The 20,021-nt window shown below is 42.4% G+C and overlaps 1 protein-coding gene across 3 annotated transcripts in view; it reads left to right on the top strand.

The window, feature by feature from the left end:
• PTPRT (protein tyrosine phosphatase receptor type T) overlaps positions 1 to 20,021 on the top strand; it is a 1,034,103-nt gene that overhangs the window by 304,051 nt on the left and 710,031 nt on the right. For all 3 annotated transcript variants that reach the window (XM_075901347.2, XM_075901351.2, XM_075901348.2), the window contains exon 3: positions 13,055 to 13,326. In XM_075901347.2, the coding sequence (XP_075757462.2) occupies positions 13,055 to 13,326 (272 nt within the window). The remainder of the gene's footprint in view (positions 1 to 13,054; positions 13,327 to 20,021) is intronic.

Below are 20,021 nucleotides of genomic sequence, written 5' to 3'. Positions count from 1 at the left end.
GGTATGGTTTCTTTCTGTGCCTTCAATAAGGCTTCTTTAAAATACTGCCAGCTCTCCTGGACTTCTTTCCCCTTCATGTTAGCATCATGTTAGAATCAGGGGATTCTGCCCATCAGATCTCTGAGGGAGTCAAAATCTGCTTTTTTGAAGTCCAAGGTGTGTGTTTTACTACTCTCTTTTCTTCCTTTGGTCAGGATCCTGAAATCTACCATCTCATGATCACTGCTTCCCAGGTTGTCACCCACCTCCACTTCCCCTATTAGTTCCTCCCTGTTTGTGAGCAGAAGGTCAAGCTGTGCACGGCCCCTGGTCGGATCCTTCAGCACTTGTGTCAAGAAGTTATCCCTAACATTCTCCAAAAACTTCCTGGATTGTCTGTGTACTGCTGTATTGGTTTCCCAACAGATGTCAGGGTGATTAAAGCCCCCCATGAGAACCAGGGCCTGCGATCTGGAAGCTTCACTCAGTTGTCCGAAGAAAGCTTCATCTACCTCATCCACCTGATTCTGTGGCCTGTAGCAGACACCAACCACAACATCACTGCTGTTGTTTGCTCCTTTAAACTTAACCCATAGACTTTCAACAGGTTTTTCTCCCTCTTTATACTGGAGTTCAGAGCAATCGTAATGCTCTCTTACATATAGTGCAACTCCTTCTCCTTTTCTTCCCTGCCTGTTTTTCCTGAACAGTCTATACCCTTCCATGACAGCGCTCCAGTCTATACCCTTCCACGACAGTCATGCGAGTCATCCCACCAAGTCTCTGTTATCCCAATTAAATCATATTTCTTGGTCTGGGCCAGGGCCTCCAGTTCTTCCTGTTTGTTGCCCAGGCTTCTCGCATTAGTGTACAAACACTTCAGGTAACCAGTTGATCGCGCTATCTTCTCCATTCGAAACAGGGGTCTTCCTTTCTTGCCCCTTCCTCTCTGCATTTCTTCCTGGTATCGGACTTCCCCACTCCCCTCAGTGTTTTGGTCACCGTTCCCCGATGAACCTAGTTTAAAGCTCTCCTCACTGGGTTTGCAAGCCTGCCCGCGAAGATGCTCCTTCCTCTCTTCGTTAGGTGGATCCCATCTCTTCATAACAATCCTTGTGCCCGGAACAGAGTCCCATGGTATCAAACTAATTTTGAGGCTCCGCCATAGTGAGGACATTCTATTTCTATTTTATTATGTCGGGAGTTGTTATTACAAATTTGGTTATTTCGAAATAATTTCATATTGTAGACATGCCCTAAGATGCCACAAGACTACTCGTACTTTATAGTTATTTACTGGTCACATAAACTGGGTGTTACAGGGCTACTCAACTTTGGAAGCCCTGGTGGCCACAATGATACTCACAGCACATGCCAAGGGCCACAACTTAAGTATGGTTGCATATACATGTAAATATATATACAAATATATGCAAATAGCTTCTTTCATACTGATGGGCATGAATACAAAGCACTCCCCTGGCGTTCCCAGCACCTCCTCCATTGGAGCTAGAAATGCCAACACCCTGTACCTGTCTGTTCCAGCCAACCCATCCGCTTGCATCTTTCAATGTTTACCTGACCTGGGAGACACCTCACCATTGTGGAACGTGTTCCCAGTGGAGCCCATGGGATCTTACTCACAGGCCACATGTTGAGCCCCAAGTAAACCCAAACCACACCATGGACCGCAACCAAACGGGCCATGTGTTGAATAGCGCTACTACAGTATGCTGTCCTTATATTGAGTTTACCACAGCACTGGTTGAGTATTTTGATTCCAAATGTCCTAAAATACTCACAGCCTGTATTCTACTGGGTATCTACAGAAAATAACGACTTCAGGCACTGAAATGCTGCCACTTCTGCAGTCAGTTGCTCTTTCCACCATGGCACCATGCAGCAGGTTGAAGCATACAAGACAGATACCCAAAGGAAATTTTCTTGAATCATCTTTCCAAGTAAACATCCAAAAATTACACGTAAAATTACAGACCTGTGAATTGTGAAAGGAGACTAAGTCAATGCTTATGCATCTGAATTGTGTCCGCCTTCCCTTTTTGGCCCAGGTTCAAGAAAGCACTTAAATGTGAGAAGCATGTGAGTAGCCCATTGACTTTAATGGGAGTTGTAATGTCTCTGAAGTTAAGTGTGTGCTTAGAAGTGTAAATTCTTTGGTGGATGGGGGCCACATTTCCAATATTCCATTTGCTTGATGGTTTCATCAGTTGAGCAATATTTAATTGTAGCTTTTTGAATTTTAAAAAAATAACTATTTAGGCAGTAAAATATTAAGAAAGTGGTTGATAGGTCATATGACTGTTTGCATGTTGGAATCATTAGTAACAAAACTGTTCAGGACTTTCATGGTTCAGAATGTATTTTATCCTTTTTAAAGAACCAATAAGCTATAATTAAAGTTACAAAGCTATCCTGTCTATTGTGTAGAAATAGACTGATATGTTTCTTTATAATAAGGATACTTTACCTGATAGATTGGAATAGGTCCTTGGCTAATGAAGCCATTAGTCTATTGTGTAAGCCTCTGTTTAGCACTGTATTTATCAATCTGAAGTATGGACAGTCTGAAAGTACAGTGCATTGGTGACCAGGGTATCATTAACTGCACTTAGTGAATGCAACGAAGCTTTATTGAAAAGTTTTTCATTGCTGAGATTGGTGGAATTATTGGACACTACAGTTAGCCACTGGAGCTCTTTCAGTAAAACCCATTCTTACTGCTGTGTTATACAGGAGAGACCTGCAGTGGAAAGACTAGATATAGCTAGTGCCTATGCAAACCTGTGGCATATGCTGAGTGAAAAATACTCTTAGGTATTTGAGTATTGGTAGCTGTCCGTAGAATCATAGGACTGGAAGGGACTTCCAGAGGTCTTCTGGTTCAGTCCCTTGCACTCAAGGCAGGACTGTGTTTTGGTTAGCCCCTTCTGAGATTTATTGGGCTGTAAACTTTGTTTTTCACATATGTGTGAGATGGTGAATGGGAGGAAGGGGAAAAGGCCGTTAGTGTTATCCAAACAAATGTTGTTCTCAGACATGCTCAGATGTGTTAGATCAGTGGTTCCCAACCCGTTTTATGCCACAGACCAGCAAACCCATTCACAAACTTCTAGCAGAATGATAACATGCTATTTGCATATTTGCGTATTCATTATGCAAATATTGATATGCAAATATATGAATGACATGTTACTGGTCTACTCAGCCCCAACCCAGCCCTTTGTTCCCCAGTGTCTAACACCCTTTGACCCCCCCCCTTATATCCTATGCCCTTTCACCCTTTAACTTCTGATCCCTACAGCTCATACCAACACCCGCTTGCCCCGTGACCGCACTATGCTCTCACCCAACACCCCTTGCCCCTTTGACCCCACTCCCTCACTCTCCAGAATGAGGCTGCCCTCTAGGGAGCATGGCCATTATTGCCTCGCCAGCAGGGGAAGTGGCCCTTGGCAGTACGCGCACTCCCTGCTCCTTCACACTCTCCCTCCCCAAGCATGTTTTGCATTCCCATGGATAGAAGTGGGGGGGAGTGCAGAGCTTTGACCAACTGCCAGGGGAAGGGAGGCACATCCTGCTCTACCTCCTCCTGCTGCTGCCTCAGCCCCAAAACTGCCACCGGCAAAATTGGCCATGCAGGCAGGGGAAGTGGCTGTTGATGGCGTACACGCTCCCTCCTCCTTCAAGCATGGAGGTGGGAGGAGAGAGGAAGGCACCTCTTGTCCCGCCTCCTCCTGACCCCTCCTCAGCCACCCTGGCTGCCGGAGCTGAATTGTTATGGCATGAGCTTAGGCTGCCACTGCAGGCCAGAAGACAGCCATTCACAGATTGGCACCAGTACACAGTTGGGAACATTTATATAGACAAAGAGGGCAGTACCGTACATGGGTTTATATTCCTATCATTGGACATAGATAGATGATATGTGCTGAGTTGTGACTCACATTGTCTCTGAACCTGCACTGAGGAAATCAGTATGGAATTTTTTCATTAACTTTGAGTCAGATATTGCTCAGACTGAAGTCTAGCATTCTGACAGATACTTAGTAGCTTCCAGGATTTTGTGTGGAGCAAGTGATGCTCACTCCTGGACAGAAGACCGGCAGAAGCCATTTGCCTCTAACTTTCTATTTTCTTTAGACAATCTGTCAATTTTCTAAGAAATCAATTAATCTCAGATAACTCAGATAATTAAATGAATCATGAGTAATCACAGTTTTGATTGCACTTAAACAATAGAATACCAGTTGAAATTCATTAAACATTTTGGGTGTTTTTCTACATTGTCAAATATTTCAATAACAACAGAATATATACTGTATAGTGCATTTTATATTATTATTTTAACACAAATAATTGCACTGTAAAATGACAAAAGAAAGACTGTTTTTCAGTTCACCTCATACAAGTGCCATAGTGCAATCTCTTTACCATGTAAACACAATTTGCAAATGTAGATTAATTTGTTACATAACTGCTCTCAAAAACAAAACAATGTAAAGTTTTAGAGCCTACAAGTCCACTCAGTCCCACTTCTTTTTCAGCCAGTTGCCAAGACAAAGAAGTTTGTTTACATTTGCAGGAGATAATGCTGCCCACATCTCATTTACAAAGACACCTAAAAGCAAGGTATTTGATATATCAGATATGCTAAACATTCATATGCCCCTTTCCAGCGGACATGCTTCCTTTCTGATGACTCATATAAAAAAAAGTTAGTAAAATGTGTGAGTAAACTGCCTGGATGGGAAACGTATGCCTCCTGCTGTGTTTTACCCACTTTTTGCCATAAATGTCATATCGTAGCTGTCTCAGATGATGATCCAGCAGATATAGTTTGTTTTAAGAACACTTTGACAAAATGCTAAAGTCCTAATATGAGATTTCTAATAGCTACAGCACTCAACACAGTGTTTCAGAACCTAAAGTGTGTTTTAAAATCTGAGAGGGAAAAGGTGTGGAGCATGCCACCAGAAAGATTAACAGGCAGCCTTCTGATGTGGAAACTCAGAACCTGAACCAACAACAAAAAAATCAACCTTCTTCTGGTGAAATCTGACTTAGATGATGAAAATGAACATGTATTGGTGCACACTGCTTTGGCTTGTTATCAAGCAGAGCCAATGTGGCTCAATCCTTGATCAATCCTACATCAACATGGATGTATGTCCTCTCGAATGGTGCCTGAAGTACGAATGGGCATTCTTCAGGAGGCATTGTAAACAAGAACCAGGCAGCATTATCTCCTGTAAATGTAAACAAACTTGTTTGTCTGAGTGATCACGTAGTAGAACTGAGTGGACTTACAGGCCCTAATGTTCTACATTGTTTTATTTTTGAATGCAGTTATTTTTGGTACATAATTTTATATTTGTAGGTTCAACTGTCATGATAAAGAGGTGCAGGGCTGGATTACCCAATAGGCAGACTAAGCAAGTGCTTAGGGCACCAGCAAAGCAGGGGCACCAAAAAAAAAAAAGACATTTTACAGTATAGTATTGTTTTTATTTTGAATTACATATAGGGTGGCACAATAATCTTTTCAGTGCTTAGGGCGTCTAAAGGTCTTAATCCGGCCCTGAATAGGTGAACTGAAAAATATTATTTCTTTTCGTTTTTTACAATTCAGATATTTGTAATAACAAGTAAAGAGAGCACTGTAAACTTTGTATTTAGAGTTGTAATTGAAATCAATATTTTTGGAACTATAGAAAACACCACAAAATATTTTAATTAATGGTATTCTATTATTGTTTAATAACATAATTAATTGTGATTACATTTTAATCACTTGACAGGCCAATTGTAGATCTATCCATCAACGTCATTGATAAAATTGTTAATAAGTAGACCTTGAGACTACATATTTGCCGCAGACTGCAAATACTAACAAATAGTACTCTGTATCCTAGAGGGAAAGAGTGGCTTCGTTTGGTCGGTACAGAACTTTGATCAGAGGCGGCACAGGTGAAACCTGAGCCCACACTGCTTATCAGGCCTATTGAGAGAAATTCAGGGCCCCACTTCCTATTTCACTTCATTGCCACAGCTTTTTTGAGCTCAGAGCTCTAGTACCAATGTCCCCTTTCTCCCTTCTTATGGATATTGGCCCAAGCTGTTGCTGTTAAATATTTTTAGAAATGCTTACATAGTGGAAGGAATGTTTTTTTAACAACCTATAACACCATTACTCTTAACCTTATTCTGTTTTTTACATTAGCTCCAGCCCCCACACTACCATGCACTTTTTTGTGCAAAATTATCATGAAGCTTTTGAACCCCCTTTCTACTATACATATTCCCTTGCAAATCCCACATACACATATACATGCTCATCTATTGAGTGCGCTGTAATTCCCTATTTAATTTTTAAAATAATTATTTTAAAAATATTTATCTTCCATATCCAGTTGGACAAACATAGCTTCCCCCTCCCCCCCCCCCCCCGATACATTTTAAACTAGCATAGCTCTTTTTATACCCTACTTGCACATCGTTATAGCCAGGGCTATGAAACAATTGGTTCTGAGGTAGGACAAAACTTTGTAGGTTCTGTTTCAAGTGATTTGTCATTGTGGTGTACTTTTCTTTTCTTTCGTTTGAAATGGTTTGGGGCAAAACTCTAGTCAGGAATATATGCATAGAGCTTCTGCTGGTGCTACTTGAAGATACATTCATGAGTTCAGGGATTGAACTTGGACATAAGAAGAACATTACCCATTGGACGATAATAACTATAAAGTCAGACTCGGCAGATAAGCAATTTGACAGTGTTCTGTTTATTTTGTTCTCATTCTTTAATGATGGCAATATTTTTCACTTTTAAACAGTGTGATTGTACGAAGCCAGCAGTGAAATGTCATTAATGGAGGTCTTACTCTGATGATCATGAGGGACTGTCAGTGGCTCATTTCTTCAGCTGTCATTTGGCAGAACACACTCATGTAATCTTAATGAATAGTGTGCAAAGCCATTAAAAACTCAATTACTGCTTTCTTTTTACTGCAGACATGAAAAAATGCAATGATAGAGTGCTGATGGGTAAACACAATAGCCACCATCTGCTTCATAGTAGCATTTCAGTGCTGAAAAGAGGATATAAGTTGCAGATGCATCAATAATAGGAGACTTATCAAGACACAATTATGGACCAAGGGGGATTTTTTTTAAATTTTATTGTGAAGTAGAGAGCACTTCATTGCTTAATTCACCAATTTTCAGTGATATATTTCATAACTATGAAAGAATGTTCAGTGTTTATGTTCACTATCATTCTAGTGGATTTTTAAAAAATAATTTCATATACAGTCTTCCCTTCCTACTTGTTCCTGAACATAATCTGATCTGAACATAATAAGTTCATTTTGTGAATTTTTTTCAGGACACTAAGAGTACGTCTAGACTACAGGGTTTTGTCGACAGAAGTTTTGTCAACAGATACTGTCGACAAAGCTTCTGTCGACAAAGAGCATCTAGACTACATCGAGTTCTGTCGACAAAGCAAGCCGCTTTGTCGACATACCAGTGTGGACGCAAAGTACAGTGTAGATGCAATAATGCCTTCTATCGACAGAACTCTGTCGACAAAAGGCGTTATTCCTCGTAGAATGAGGTTTACATACGTCGACAAAACTGCTGAGTTTTGTCGACGTTATGTCGACATAACTCAAAGGCAGTGTGGACGCAGGTATAGTTTTGTCGACAAAAGTCCACTTTTGTTGACAAAACCCTGTAGTCTAGACACACCCTAAGGGTATGTCTAGACAGTGGCACTATTTTGGGATTTGTCCAGTGTCCCGAAATAGCGTTTTCCTTGTCTTAACAGCACATCCATTATTTCAAAATGCAATCTAAATAACAGACTTGCTATTCTGACATCCCAGTAAATCTCATTCCATGAGGATTAAGGGACTTGTCAGAATAGCAGTCTATTTTGAAATTTGGTGTTGTGTAGACAGCACCAAATTCCTAAATAGACCATCTCGACATAAGCTCAAAATAAGCTACGCAATTTGTGTAGCTCAAATTGCATAGCTTATTTCGAGCTAATGCTGTTGTGTAGATGCACCCAAAGGCTGTGTCCAGACTCAGGGGTTTTTTCGGGAAAAGTAGCCTTTTTCCGAAAAAACTTCACCTGCGTCTAGACTGCAGCCGCGTTCTTTCGAAATTAAATCGAAAGAATGCGGCTTTTCTTTCGACGGCGGTAAACCTCATTTCATGAGGAAGAACGCCTTCTTTCGAAAGTGCTTCTTTCGAAAGAAGGCGTTCTTGAATGTAAATAGGGCTTCTTCGAAAGAGAGCATCCAGACTCACTGGGTGCTTTCTTTCGAAAAAGCGGCTTGCTCTTGCGAAAGTTCCGCGTGCAGTCTAGGCGCTCTCTTTCGAAAGAGGCTCTTTCGAAAGAGCCTTTTTCGAAAGAGGCTTGCAGTCTAGACATAGCCTAAGAGTAACAGTAAGATATTATTTAAACTAACCTGTTGATTAAAGACTATTAAATTAAATCCAAACTGGCTTTAAAAGCACTATTGTATCCAATAAGTATAACAACATTTTTTTTGCACCTCACAAAAAACTTTTTCTTGAGCTCTTGGTGTATATAGTTCAATATATATATATTTTGTTGGGGTGGTGTTTAATTTCCCACAGATTGGAATTTGGTCCACAATTATGAGGGAAGCCCATGTCAAAATGTGCTTTCCACTTGAAAAGGATCACTTTTGAAATGTTGCTTAGCTCCAGCAGGAATGAGTTCCAGGGTCTCAGACCAGCAACTGAGTGCTGTAACCTGCATAAACTGGCTTCATCCTTGCAGTGGGTAATTGCCTTGTGGCAGAGAAATACAACTGAATACTAAGTGGTCCTGATTCCAGAGTGCAGAGCAAACTTCCAGAGAGAGTGGGTATCCAAATGATTAAGATCCTGGAAGATAAGAAAGAATGCCTTGAATCTAATGTGGGTTACTGGAAATGAGCGCAGTGGGTGGAAGAAAGGGTTTGATGTGTTCAATGAATTCTGTGTCAAATGGGATTGTTTTGGGGCTGTAGCCTTCATGCCTGAATAGGTGGCATTGCTATTTTCTCACATGTAATGAAGATGTAATGAAGGCATTTATTACTTAAACCAGCCCATTTCCCTCAAGGTTGGAACATGGAACTTAGTGGGTGGGGAGCCTCAGGCCCAAGGATCCCCGTACTGATACACAAAATCTAGGCTCTTTTTTTTTCTCACTTGTGTGCATCCCTGAACTGATTTTTCTGTGGGTCAGTGGCGCCCAACCCCAAAAAGGTTCCCCACCCCTAGCTAGTCAGAAAAAGGGTGTATTGTGGATGGCACTTCATGAGAATTCAGTAGGAATGAAAAGGCCAGTGGAACTCCTAAACTGTGGAGTGACTGTGGAAATGGTACTGTGGTAACAAGCTCTTCTATGTTTTCATTAGTTAACAAGAATAAACTGCCTTGCTCAGGTTTAACTTCAGCTGCTTCATTTTAATTTCTATAGGGCTGTGTTTACACTGGGCCACTTATTCTGGAAAATCAGCCGCTTTTCCGGAATAAGCTGCGAGCTGTCTGCACTGGCCCTTGAATTTCCGGAAAAGCAACGATTCTCTACTGTACAAAATCAGCCGCTATTCCGGAAAAACTATTCTGCTCCCGCTCGGGCATAAGTCCTTATTCCGGAACACTGTTCCGGAAAAGGGCCAGTGTAGACAGGCCAGTAGTCTTTTCCGGAAAAAAAAGCCCCGATCGCGAAAATGGCGATCGGGGCTCTTTTCCGGAAAAGCGCGTCTACATTGGCCACAGACGCTTTTCCGGAAAAAGGGCTTTTCTGGAAAAGCAGCCTGCCAATGTAGACGCTCCTTTTCCGGAAATACTTATAACGAAAACTATTCTGTTTTAAGCATTTCCGGAAATTCATGCCAATGTAGACACAGCCTAGTAGTCTCTTGTACATCCCTGTACATACGGTAGGGAATAATATGAGATTATCTGGCTGCAGATTGTCTCTTAAAACCTGCCTGTTGTCAGTAAATAAATATCTTAGAGTATATCTATACTATGGGACAAAGTTGAATTAAGATACACAACTTCAGCTACATTAAGGGCTCGTCTACACTGGCCCATTTTCCGGAAGGGGCATGTAAATTTCACCTATCGTAGTAGGGAAATCCGCGGGGGATTTAAATATCCCCCGCGGCATTTAAATAAAAATGTCCGCCGCTTTTTTCCGGCTTTTAAAAAAGCCGGAAAAAAGCGTCTACACTGGCCCCGATCCTCCGGAAAAAGCGCCCTTTTCCGGAGGCTCTTATTCCTACTTCGAAGTAGGAATAAGAGCCTCCGGAAAAGGGCGCTTTTTCCGGAGGATCGGGGCCAGTGTAGACACTTTTTTCCGGCTTTTTTAAAAGCCGGAAAAAAGCGGCGGACATTTTTATTTAAATGCCGCGGGGGATATTTAAATCCCCCGCAGATTTCCCTACTACGATAGGTGAAATTTACATGCCCCTTCCGGAAAACGGGCCAGTGTAGACGTAGCCTAATTGTGTAGCTGAAGTGAAGTAGCTTAAGTCAGCTTTTGGCGCTGTCTACACTGCAGGAAGTTGAAGGAAGAACACTCTTCTTTCAACTTCCCTTACTCCTCGTGAAAGCATGGTTACCGGCGTCAACCAGAGTGCCCCTCACTTCGAATTAACTGTCTTAACTAGACTGCTAATTTGAACCCTGGAAGATAGACAGTGGCAGCTTCTCTACTGTCTCTACTGTAACTACTATACTACTGTAGTAGAAAAACGGTTAGCAATTTAGCATTTATATAGAGGTTTCCATCCAAGGATCTCATTAGAAGTTTATGTATTATCCTAATTGTTAAGGGACAATGAAAATGGGCAATTTACATTTACTGTCTAGGGTTAGACAAGTAAGTAGCATAAACTGGAATGGAATCAATGACATTTGACATTGACAGTGATTTATTTGCTAGACCATACAACCTCTCTCAACCCATCAGTGTTCTCCTAACCTTGGAGGAGCACAAGTTATGTGCAAGTTTAAACTTCCCCAAATGTAGGATTGTTTGGTTAAGATTTTCAGAGGGATCCAGCATTTGCTTCATTCTGCTCTCATTAAATCCATGACAGTTTTACTATTATCTTTGGTTGGGAGCAGAACTGGGTCAACAATGAATACCTTTACAAATTCTGGCATTGGTCCTGCGCCTTAGCATGATCTTCTTATTATAGAGAGGGGTCAGCTTCTGAGTTTGGATTCTGATCAAAAGTTTCTGAAATTCAAGGATGCTTGAATTTGAAGTTTCTTGGGCAATATCCATTTCTATTTTTGCCAACTTAAGATGTAGGTTAGAATAGCCCTGAAAGGCTCTGCTGGTCACTTTTCTTGTTACTAAGTGCAATCATTTTCTCATTTTTACTTACCCCATGGCTGAATTTCCCAAGGTCCCCAATAACTTTTCCCCCCATTAGTATAAAACACATTCTTCTGCCTCCTTACTTCTCTTAATCCTTTATTTATATATACACAGAGAGGCTACATCTAGACTAGCATGATTTTCCGCAAATGCTTTTAACAGAAAAGTATTCTGTTAAAAGCATTTGCGGAAAAGAGCATCTAGATTGGCACGGACGCTTTTCCGCAAAAGAATTTTGAGCAAAAGCATCCATGGCCAATCTAGACGCGCTTTTCTGCAAAAAAGCCCCAATTGCCATTTTCGCAATCGGGGCTTTTTTGCGCAAAACAAATCTGAGCTGTCTACACTGGCCCTTTTGCGCAAAAGTTTTGCGCAAAAGGACTTTTGCCCAAACGGGAGCAGCATAGTATTTCTGCAAGAAGCACTGATTTCTTACATGATATCGTCAGTGTTCTTGAGGAAATTCAAGCGGCCAGTGTAGACAGCTGGCAAGTTTTTCTGCCAAAGCAGCCGCTTTTGCGGAAAAACTTGCCAGTCTAGACACAGCCAGAGAGAGAGGGAGTAAGAACATGGTAGACAAAGGGTTTTGTGAGGCAATGCTGCCTGTGTCAGTTGATAGAAAGGTATAGCATATGGCTGTTTACTGAGCAGACCTGATCACAATATTTATCTGGCTCGTGTGGGTGTCTGTCTCAAAGCTGCAGCATTAGGAAGGAAAAGAGAACTTCTAGAGGCTAGAAGTGAAGTGAGCCTTTCCAAACTCAATCTTCTATGAACTGCAAGAGGCCAGCAGAAAAATACATTTGTAGCATGACTTGGCAGCAGGATTGGAACTCAGAATGTCAAGAGGACCACGTTTGATTAAAAATGATCATGCCTGGCTGCTGAAATACAGAGGGTTGTTTCCCCCTCTCGGTATTTCCCCCCAATTTTCCTGTGTGTGCATGTACCAAAAGCAGATTACTTAAATATAATCAAACCATATAAATCCCAGAATGGTTTTCTCTTTGCTAATGTTTTTGTTACTTTGATCTGTGAAGAAACTAATTTAAAACGAATGTGTCTCAAAATAAAGTGCTTGGTGTAGCAAGCTGTGGGTTCCTCGACACCCATTGCTGTGGCTTATATTAGGTAAGCCCCAGTGTTAACAAACTCATGAATCTCTTATGGTCTTATACCATCGCCTGCTTCAGCATATTTGCTTTGAATGCCATTTGTGTCCAGTTCCATCCCCCAGTGGTTCTGTCCTTGGTGTATTGTTTCTAGCTGGGCTATCACTGCTGAATGAATTTAATAGGTCTCTATACATGAAACATGGACCAAAAAATGTATGTTAATTCTAACTCAAAAGGAATATTTTACTGTCCCGTTATATAAAATGAGATTGACAGATGAAAATTCAAAAGTAAGAACTCTTTTAATATTCTGGAGTTAGCAGGCCCAAAATCTACTTGTTTCTCTACTTTGTAAGTTTCATATCCATAAAATAGGAGGCTTCTGTGCCATGAGATGAATATTTTGTTTTCTGAGTGCTGGGATCATGTAGAATCATTTGCTTATATGATACAATTTGTGAGATAAAATAAAATTAAAAACCCTCTTCTCTTCCCTTGTCCCTTTTTTCTTTCTCTCTAGGTTCCTTCATGATGGTGAATAGCTCTGGACGGGCGTCTGGGCAGAAAGCTCACTTACTGTTGCCCACCTTGAAGGAAAATGACACTCACTGCATTGATTTTCATTACTACCTGTCTAGTAGAGACCGCTCCAGTCCTGGCTCATTGAATGTCTACGTAAAGGTTAATGGTGGGCCACAGGGCAATCCTATTTGGAATGTGTCAGGGATTGTTACGGAAGGTTGGGTGAAGGCAGAGCTTGCCATCAGTACATTCTGGCCACACTTCTATCAGGTATGTGTTTGTAATATTTCCTCCCCCAAAGATGTGCTCTGTTGCGTTGAGTTTAGGGCTGGGTTATGTCATAAAGAATGTCATAAAGGTTAGTTCTGAAATAACAGTACTTTTATTCCTGTACGTTATTGGAGCAATTGTTACAATGTGTCAAGAATTCTCACCCTATTAAAAGCAGGAAAGGGGTGAAGGCTCATTTTTCTATAGGAGCCTTTGACTTTTACCGGGAGGATCCTTTGTGCTACAATCTAGCCTGAGAGACTACAACTCTCATGAGCCCTTGGGAAAAAGGAAGGAAAACTGTTACTCTCTTCCAGGCAGTGCAGGGAGAGTTGCTGAGCTCCAATTTGGAGAAAATAGACAGATTGCTGGTGTGGAGCCTTTTCCAGTCCAGGAACTGCTGTTGGAAGCTAGAGCCTGTTACTGCAAGTCTGCTACGGCTTTGATCTAGCAGGTTGCTTCAGGGGCTGTTGGTGACTGTCCCTGGAGGAGAGAAACCCTGGCTGTGCTGGTGGCTGGGAAGAACCTGCATGAAAGTAAATGTAAGTAACTATGGCTGTTTGGGGAAGTGCTGCCTGGGACAGAGCACAGAAGACCGACTGATTCTGGGTCCAAAAAAAGAGGCAGAGTGGACCAGAGGTCCAGGGAACCAGAACTGCTGGCATTTGGTGGGACCTGCTCCAGTGGCAGAGGGATTTTGTAGTTATTGCCTGCCTGGACTAACAGACACACAAGCTGCACAGTGCTGTCTCCACTCCAGCTGCAGACCTTCAAATGCACCCACACAAACAAGCATTTAGGACTCTGAGATCCAGAGGAGTGCACTCTGGAGTAGATAAATGGTGGCAGTGTAAATGTCAGTTAGACAAGTTTTCTTTATTACTCTGTGAGACTAAGGAAGGGTCAGATAATAACAGAGAGATGGGCCTTACAAATAGCTTGAGAGTCAAGCAGAGAGAAGCTGCTGGCTGAGTTGCTTGCTTGCTCCTGTGAAGGATTAAGATGCTAGAGGCCTTAGGAAGACATAAAGTAGGCAGGATAATACTCAGTACTCAGTTCTAGGGATGTTAAATTGCAAGTAATTGACTAATCAAATAGTTGATGCATTTTGCATCGACTATTAGATTAATCGATAGGACGCCTCTGCCTTCAAAGATGAAAGTGCTGCATGAGGCCTGGGGTCAGCTGGGGACTCCCCCATTGATCTCGGGCTCTGTGCAGTGCTGCCGCTTTGAAATACCACGGGGAGCCCTACATCAGGCTCCGTGCAGCATTTCAAAGCGGCAGTGCCGCACAGAGCCCAGGGTCATCGGGGGAGTCACTAGCTGATCCCAGGCTCCATGTGGTGCTGATGCTTTGAATATCCACTCTCTCCCCTCCCCTTGTTGCCTCTTTTTGACAGAGGCAGCAAGGGGGGAGAGCGACTAGTGCTTCATATCCCTAATCAGTACCAGAGCTGGAGAAAGGAAAGGGGATGAGGAAAGGGCTCAAAGCGAATTTTTGGGATGGCGCCTGGACATTTTGTTACCTTGGAAGGGAGGTGAATTAACCCTTTCTTGGCTGGAGGGCTGACTGGCCTGTGAAGGCAGTTGTCCTAAAGAGGCCACTAGATGAGAACAACACTGTGTGCAGACATTAGGGGAAGAATTATGGGACCTGACTGGCTGTCTGATTGAGGGACAGGATTCCTGGAGTCTCACCCAGCCTTTGCTACTTGGTGACTCTCTTTGGGGCAACCTCTCTGTCTGAGCTTCCTCATCTGTAGAATGAGGCAAATGGTTATGTGCCTAATTAGTGCTGTGAGGCTTCCTTTGTGGATGGCTGGCCTGCTTTGACATCCTTTTTTGAGTGGTGCTTATCTAAGTACAAATCTTCATTTTAGAACTAGGTTGGCCTATGGAAATTCTCAATGGAGGAAACTTCCAGGCATCCTGCTTGCTGCTTTTTGAAAACTCTTGCTTTCGAAGGCTTTCTGCTTCTGGCGGGAGGGCTTCCTTGAGCCACTTGTTGGTCAGTACCTGTGTGTTCTAAGAATAAGGAAATATAAACCCTGCTACCAGCACTTATATGGATCATCCTAAAATTGGGTAAACATGTATGTAAATGTATAGGTAGACATTAAACTAGCTGTCTACACCTACTTAACTCAGCTTGCACATGCAACCCAGCTGATCACATGGAAGAGCACTTGACATCTGATCACTCACCTTTGCATTTGCCCTGCTGTTTTGTTTTTGAAAGCTTGGCTCAGGTTCCTAATCTGAGTGGACTCTTCTTCATCTGCTTGGTTTTTTTTCCTGAGTCCTCCCTTCTCCTGTTGGCATTTCTGATTTTAACTTGCAGCAGTAGGGCCATCTTTGGATTGATTTTTTTTTTACCATTTTGAAAACTGGCTAAATGAAGTGGAATATGTGTAGCGAAAGGGCATAGTTTTGCCTCAGCTGCCTAGCAGCCTCCTTCCCTTTAGTTCTAGAGTAATCCCTTCTTCGGTGTCTCAAGCTTTTCTCCCTTTCCCTGTTAAGTGGGAGGTAGGTTGGAATTACATCTGTCAGATCCTACCAAGATTGATAGCCTTGCTAGTCTAAGAGCCCAGGTCCCTTTCATTACTGGAAGGCACCTTGCCGGAAAGTTAGAGCATCTGAATCCCAGTTGCTATCAATAATGGTGATTTCTGTGTTATGGACACTTGTCTGCTGGGAACAGCAGTATGAGCAGCATACAAACTGCATCCTGCTCTAGTCCTGGTTTGTGAAACTAGAGAGACCCTTCCCAGCAGCCAGCCTCAGATGAGCAGGGAATTATACTTGGAGAAGAAGAATCAAGTTTCTTAAATCGTAGATTGTGAGGTGCGTGGTATACCAATCCTGAACTTAAATGACATGCTTTGACCTTCTGGTATTCCAGGCAGATTGTGGACAGTGGAGATGTAACAGTGAGCACCCCTAGCACAAGGAGCAAGTGGATGGTCTCATTCTACTGCTGTTCAAGCTCCTGCTTCAAGTAAGAGCACCTTACCATAGCCTTATCTGGATCATGGCTCTTTCATATAGGGCTGAGAGGAACCCCCAGGAGCCACTGCTGCCAGCGGGACACCATCAGCCGTTAATGAGAGTTTTTCCATTGCCATCAGATAGTTGCTTGGGGGACAGATTGTAGAAATGCTGATTAAATCCACAGGTGTCTGGAATTTCATAGTTGTCTCATTATTAGTCTTTCCCAAACAGACTTTGGCTTCACTTACCTAATCCAGTTTCCACACTAAGGGGGAGTCTACACAACAGGGCTGAACTTGAAATAAGCTACGCAAATTGAGCTATGCCAATTGTATGGCTTATTTCAAAATTGGGAGCATCTACACAGTACTTATTTAGAAATAGAGCACTCTTCCTCTGACTAGGGTTGCCAGATGTTTGAAACAAAAATACTGAACACCCCCCTCCCCCACCCAAAAAAAACCCACCTGGAAAAAATTCTGTTGGGGGAGGGAGACCAAAGTTGTTGAGCAACAAAAAAAAAAAAACCTCCAAGGACTTAAATTAAAAAAAAAAAAAACAGCATTAACATAAAAATAGCATGTCCCCTTTAAGTGCAGGGATAGGAACAGGGGAGAAATTGAGCACTAAGACCCAGGGGAAAGCATGGCTTTCCCTAGATCTTTTAGCTGGCAGCCATTTTGTGCTGGCAACCTTGTGAACCAGGTAAGCATGGGGCTGGGGGTGTTGGAGGCTGGGGGAGGGGGGCAGTTGGGCGCTGAATGTTTGTAGGGTTGCCAGGTGCCCAGCATTTTCACCTCATAGCCAGGGAAAAATTCAGAGAATACCGGACATCTCAGGTGTCCAGTATTCTCTGAATTTTTTTACCAGGCAGGAGCCGAAAATACCGGACTGTCTGGGTCAATACCGGACACCTGCCAACCCTACCTCCGACTTCCCTTATTCCTCGTACAATGAGAGTTAGGGTACGTCTAGACTACATGCCTCTGTCGCCAGAGGCATGTAGATTAGGCTACCCGACAGAGTAAAATGAAGCGGCGATTTAAATAATCGCCGCTTCATTTAAATTTACATGGCTGCCGCGTTGAGCCGACAAACAGCTGATCAGCTGTTTGTCGGCTCAGCGCGATAGTCTGGACGCTCCCCTGCCGACATCAAAGGGAGTTGTCGACAACCCAGGTATGCCTCCTGGGATGAGGCATACCTGGGTTGTCGACAACTCCCTTTGATGTCGGCAGGGGAGCATCCAGACTATCGCGCTGAGCCGACAAACAGCTGATCAGCTGTTTGTCGGCTCAACGCGGCAGCCATGTAAATTTAAATGAAGCGGCGATTATTTAAATCGCCGCTTCATTTTACTCTGTCGGGTAGCCTAATCTACATGCCTCTGGCGACAGAGGCATGTAGTCTAGACGTACCTTTACAGAAGTCGGAGTAAGAAGTTCTCCAGCTTGACAGTATTTTGACATTATTTCGAAATAACTGCCTGCTAGGTAGATGCGGACTAAGTTATTTCAGAATAACACTAGTTATTGCTGTGTTGATGTTGCTGTGTAGATATACCCTAAAAGGGCTATTTTTAAGCAGAAGATAAATTCTGTACTCTCAAGTGCAGGTAGCTCTCTGCTTTTCGGGAGTGGTTCACTAAAGGAACAAGGGAAGTGGGTGGTTCAGGACTATTTATCCAAAAGAAGCTGTTCATCCGAAGAAGGGAGTGAGATAGAGAGAGCAGCTGCTGTGCTGTCTGGTGGGGAGTTGGGAGTCAGCTGGTTTTGTAAGATCAGGGAGTATCTGTGCTGGGCAACAGAAATGCTGCAATTTTATTTATGCAGAAGCACAAATATGCAATTTTAGGGGATAAGTGAAGTGAAACTTTATTAGGAATGTGCAAGCTATGCTTTGGACTTTGCCCACTTTTCCAGGAGAAACTCATTATAGCTGAAGGTTTCAATTATATTTTACTACATTCATTTTGCAGCCACCTGTTTACTGCACCATCATGTGGCCTATTCCAAACTCTTTTCTATGCACTTTCTTAGTCTTAATTAAATGAGTGTGCTTATTTTTTCTTAAGTGACATGAACAATACTTTCATTGTTCTATCAAAGACAAAAACGAATGGCCAGGAACTGTCCACTATGCATTGTAGGAGAGGTACATAAATTGCAGACCAGAGGTACAAATGGGATTATGCAAAAAAGGTTATGCAAAAGGCAGATAACATTCCACAGCTGAATGGGCTGACAACAGCAGATGGTACTTTCTTCCCCCCCATGCTTTTAATAACGGGATGGCTGTGATTTTTTTCAAAATCTAAGCCAGGGTATTTTTGAAGTGCTGTCTTATAAACAGTTGGGGAGATGTCTGCAGAATACAGAGCACAGCATGGAGAGGGGGAAAGGTTAATGGTCTTTTTGCTGCATTGGTTGACTCCAAAGCAGATACCACAAGAGTCATTTGCAGGGAGAGCACAATTTGTCACTTTTTTGAAACTGCATAATTACAAGTAATACCTAGTCATGGATCAGGACTCTACTGTGCTGGGTGCTGTACAAACACAGAACAAAAATATGGGCCCTTCTTCAGAGAGATTTCAGTGCAAGACAAGAAAAGAGACAGGAAACAATCAAACAGGGTGTGTCTACACAGCACCCTTAGCTTGAAATAGGCTGTGCAATTTGAGCTATGCAAATCATGTAGCTTATTTTGAGTGTATTTCAAAATAGCTTATTTAAATAACTCGCTATTCTGAAATGCCCCTTAACCCTCATGGAATGAGGATTACTGGGATGTTGGAATAAGCTGCCCATCATTTCGAAATCTATTTTGAAATAAGGGGCTGCTTCAGTAGACATGGAATAGCTATTTCAGAATACTTCCAGTATCCTGAAATATCTCTGCAGTGTAGACATACCCATATAGACTAACTAACAGGGGAGGAGAAGGAAATGATGAGATACTAATATTGGTATTAGCAGGGCTCAACGAATCGCTGTTTCTACTTACCCATGGTGAGTAGATTTCAGCTGGTTGCCCTGTTTACCAGCGGTGTGCACATGCGCAATGCGGGGCTGGCAAGTAGATTTCACTGCCGTTTGTCAAGCCCTGGGTATTAGCACACCAAAGCCCTAACCACTGTATAGTGGTTTTGCAGACGTCATGGCAAAAGAGTGTTTGGAGGGGTCCACATGGGGGGTGAGGCCAAAGCCATCTTGTATAATCAGCAATTTTATTTAGCTCCAAAATACCAAGGACAAAGCATGTTATCCCTCTTGGATCTAGGCCTTGTGCTGAGTGCAGACGCTAGGAACCTGCAACTGCTAATTCAAAGTGAGATTATTTGGAGTAAGCAGAGTGAGTGTGTGATTTAAAAGAGTACTTTTTGCCTGAGAAAAGTGTGCCTGTACTTTCTGAGTTCTTTTAAGATTTATTGACAGTGTGTTGTATTGAGCACAGATGCTGACTGTGGGTTTGGTGAGGAAAGTAGGCATTTTGAATTTGGACCTACATAACAAGTAAGCTGGACTTTGCACTACCTGTAAAGTATTCTGAATAAGTGAATATTTAATTTTCTGCTGTAAATAATGCATTTGCAGATGTTTTAATACTGAGAGGTTTTGCCATAATTAATCCCAGTGCAAAGTGGGTGTTAAATGCAACCTGCTGGAATCTAACTGAATGATGCTATGTCCTCTCTCAGCA

The sequence above is a fragment of the Pelodiscus sinensis genome, chromosome 17, assembly GCF_052426305.1.
Source record: "Pelodiscus sinensis isolate ZL-2025 chromosome 17, ASM5242630v1, whole genome shotgun sequence".
Classification (NCBI taxonomy): Eukaryota; Metazoa; Chordata; order Testudines; family Trionychidae; genus Pelodiscus; species Pelodiscus sinensis.
The sequence above is the reverse complement of the archived record's forward strand: the minus strand, read 5'-3'. Positions and strand labels throughout refer to the sequence as shown.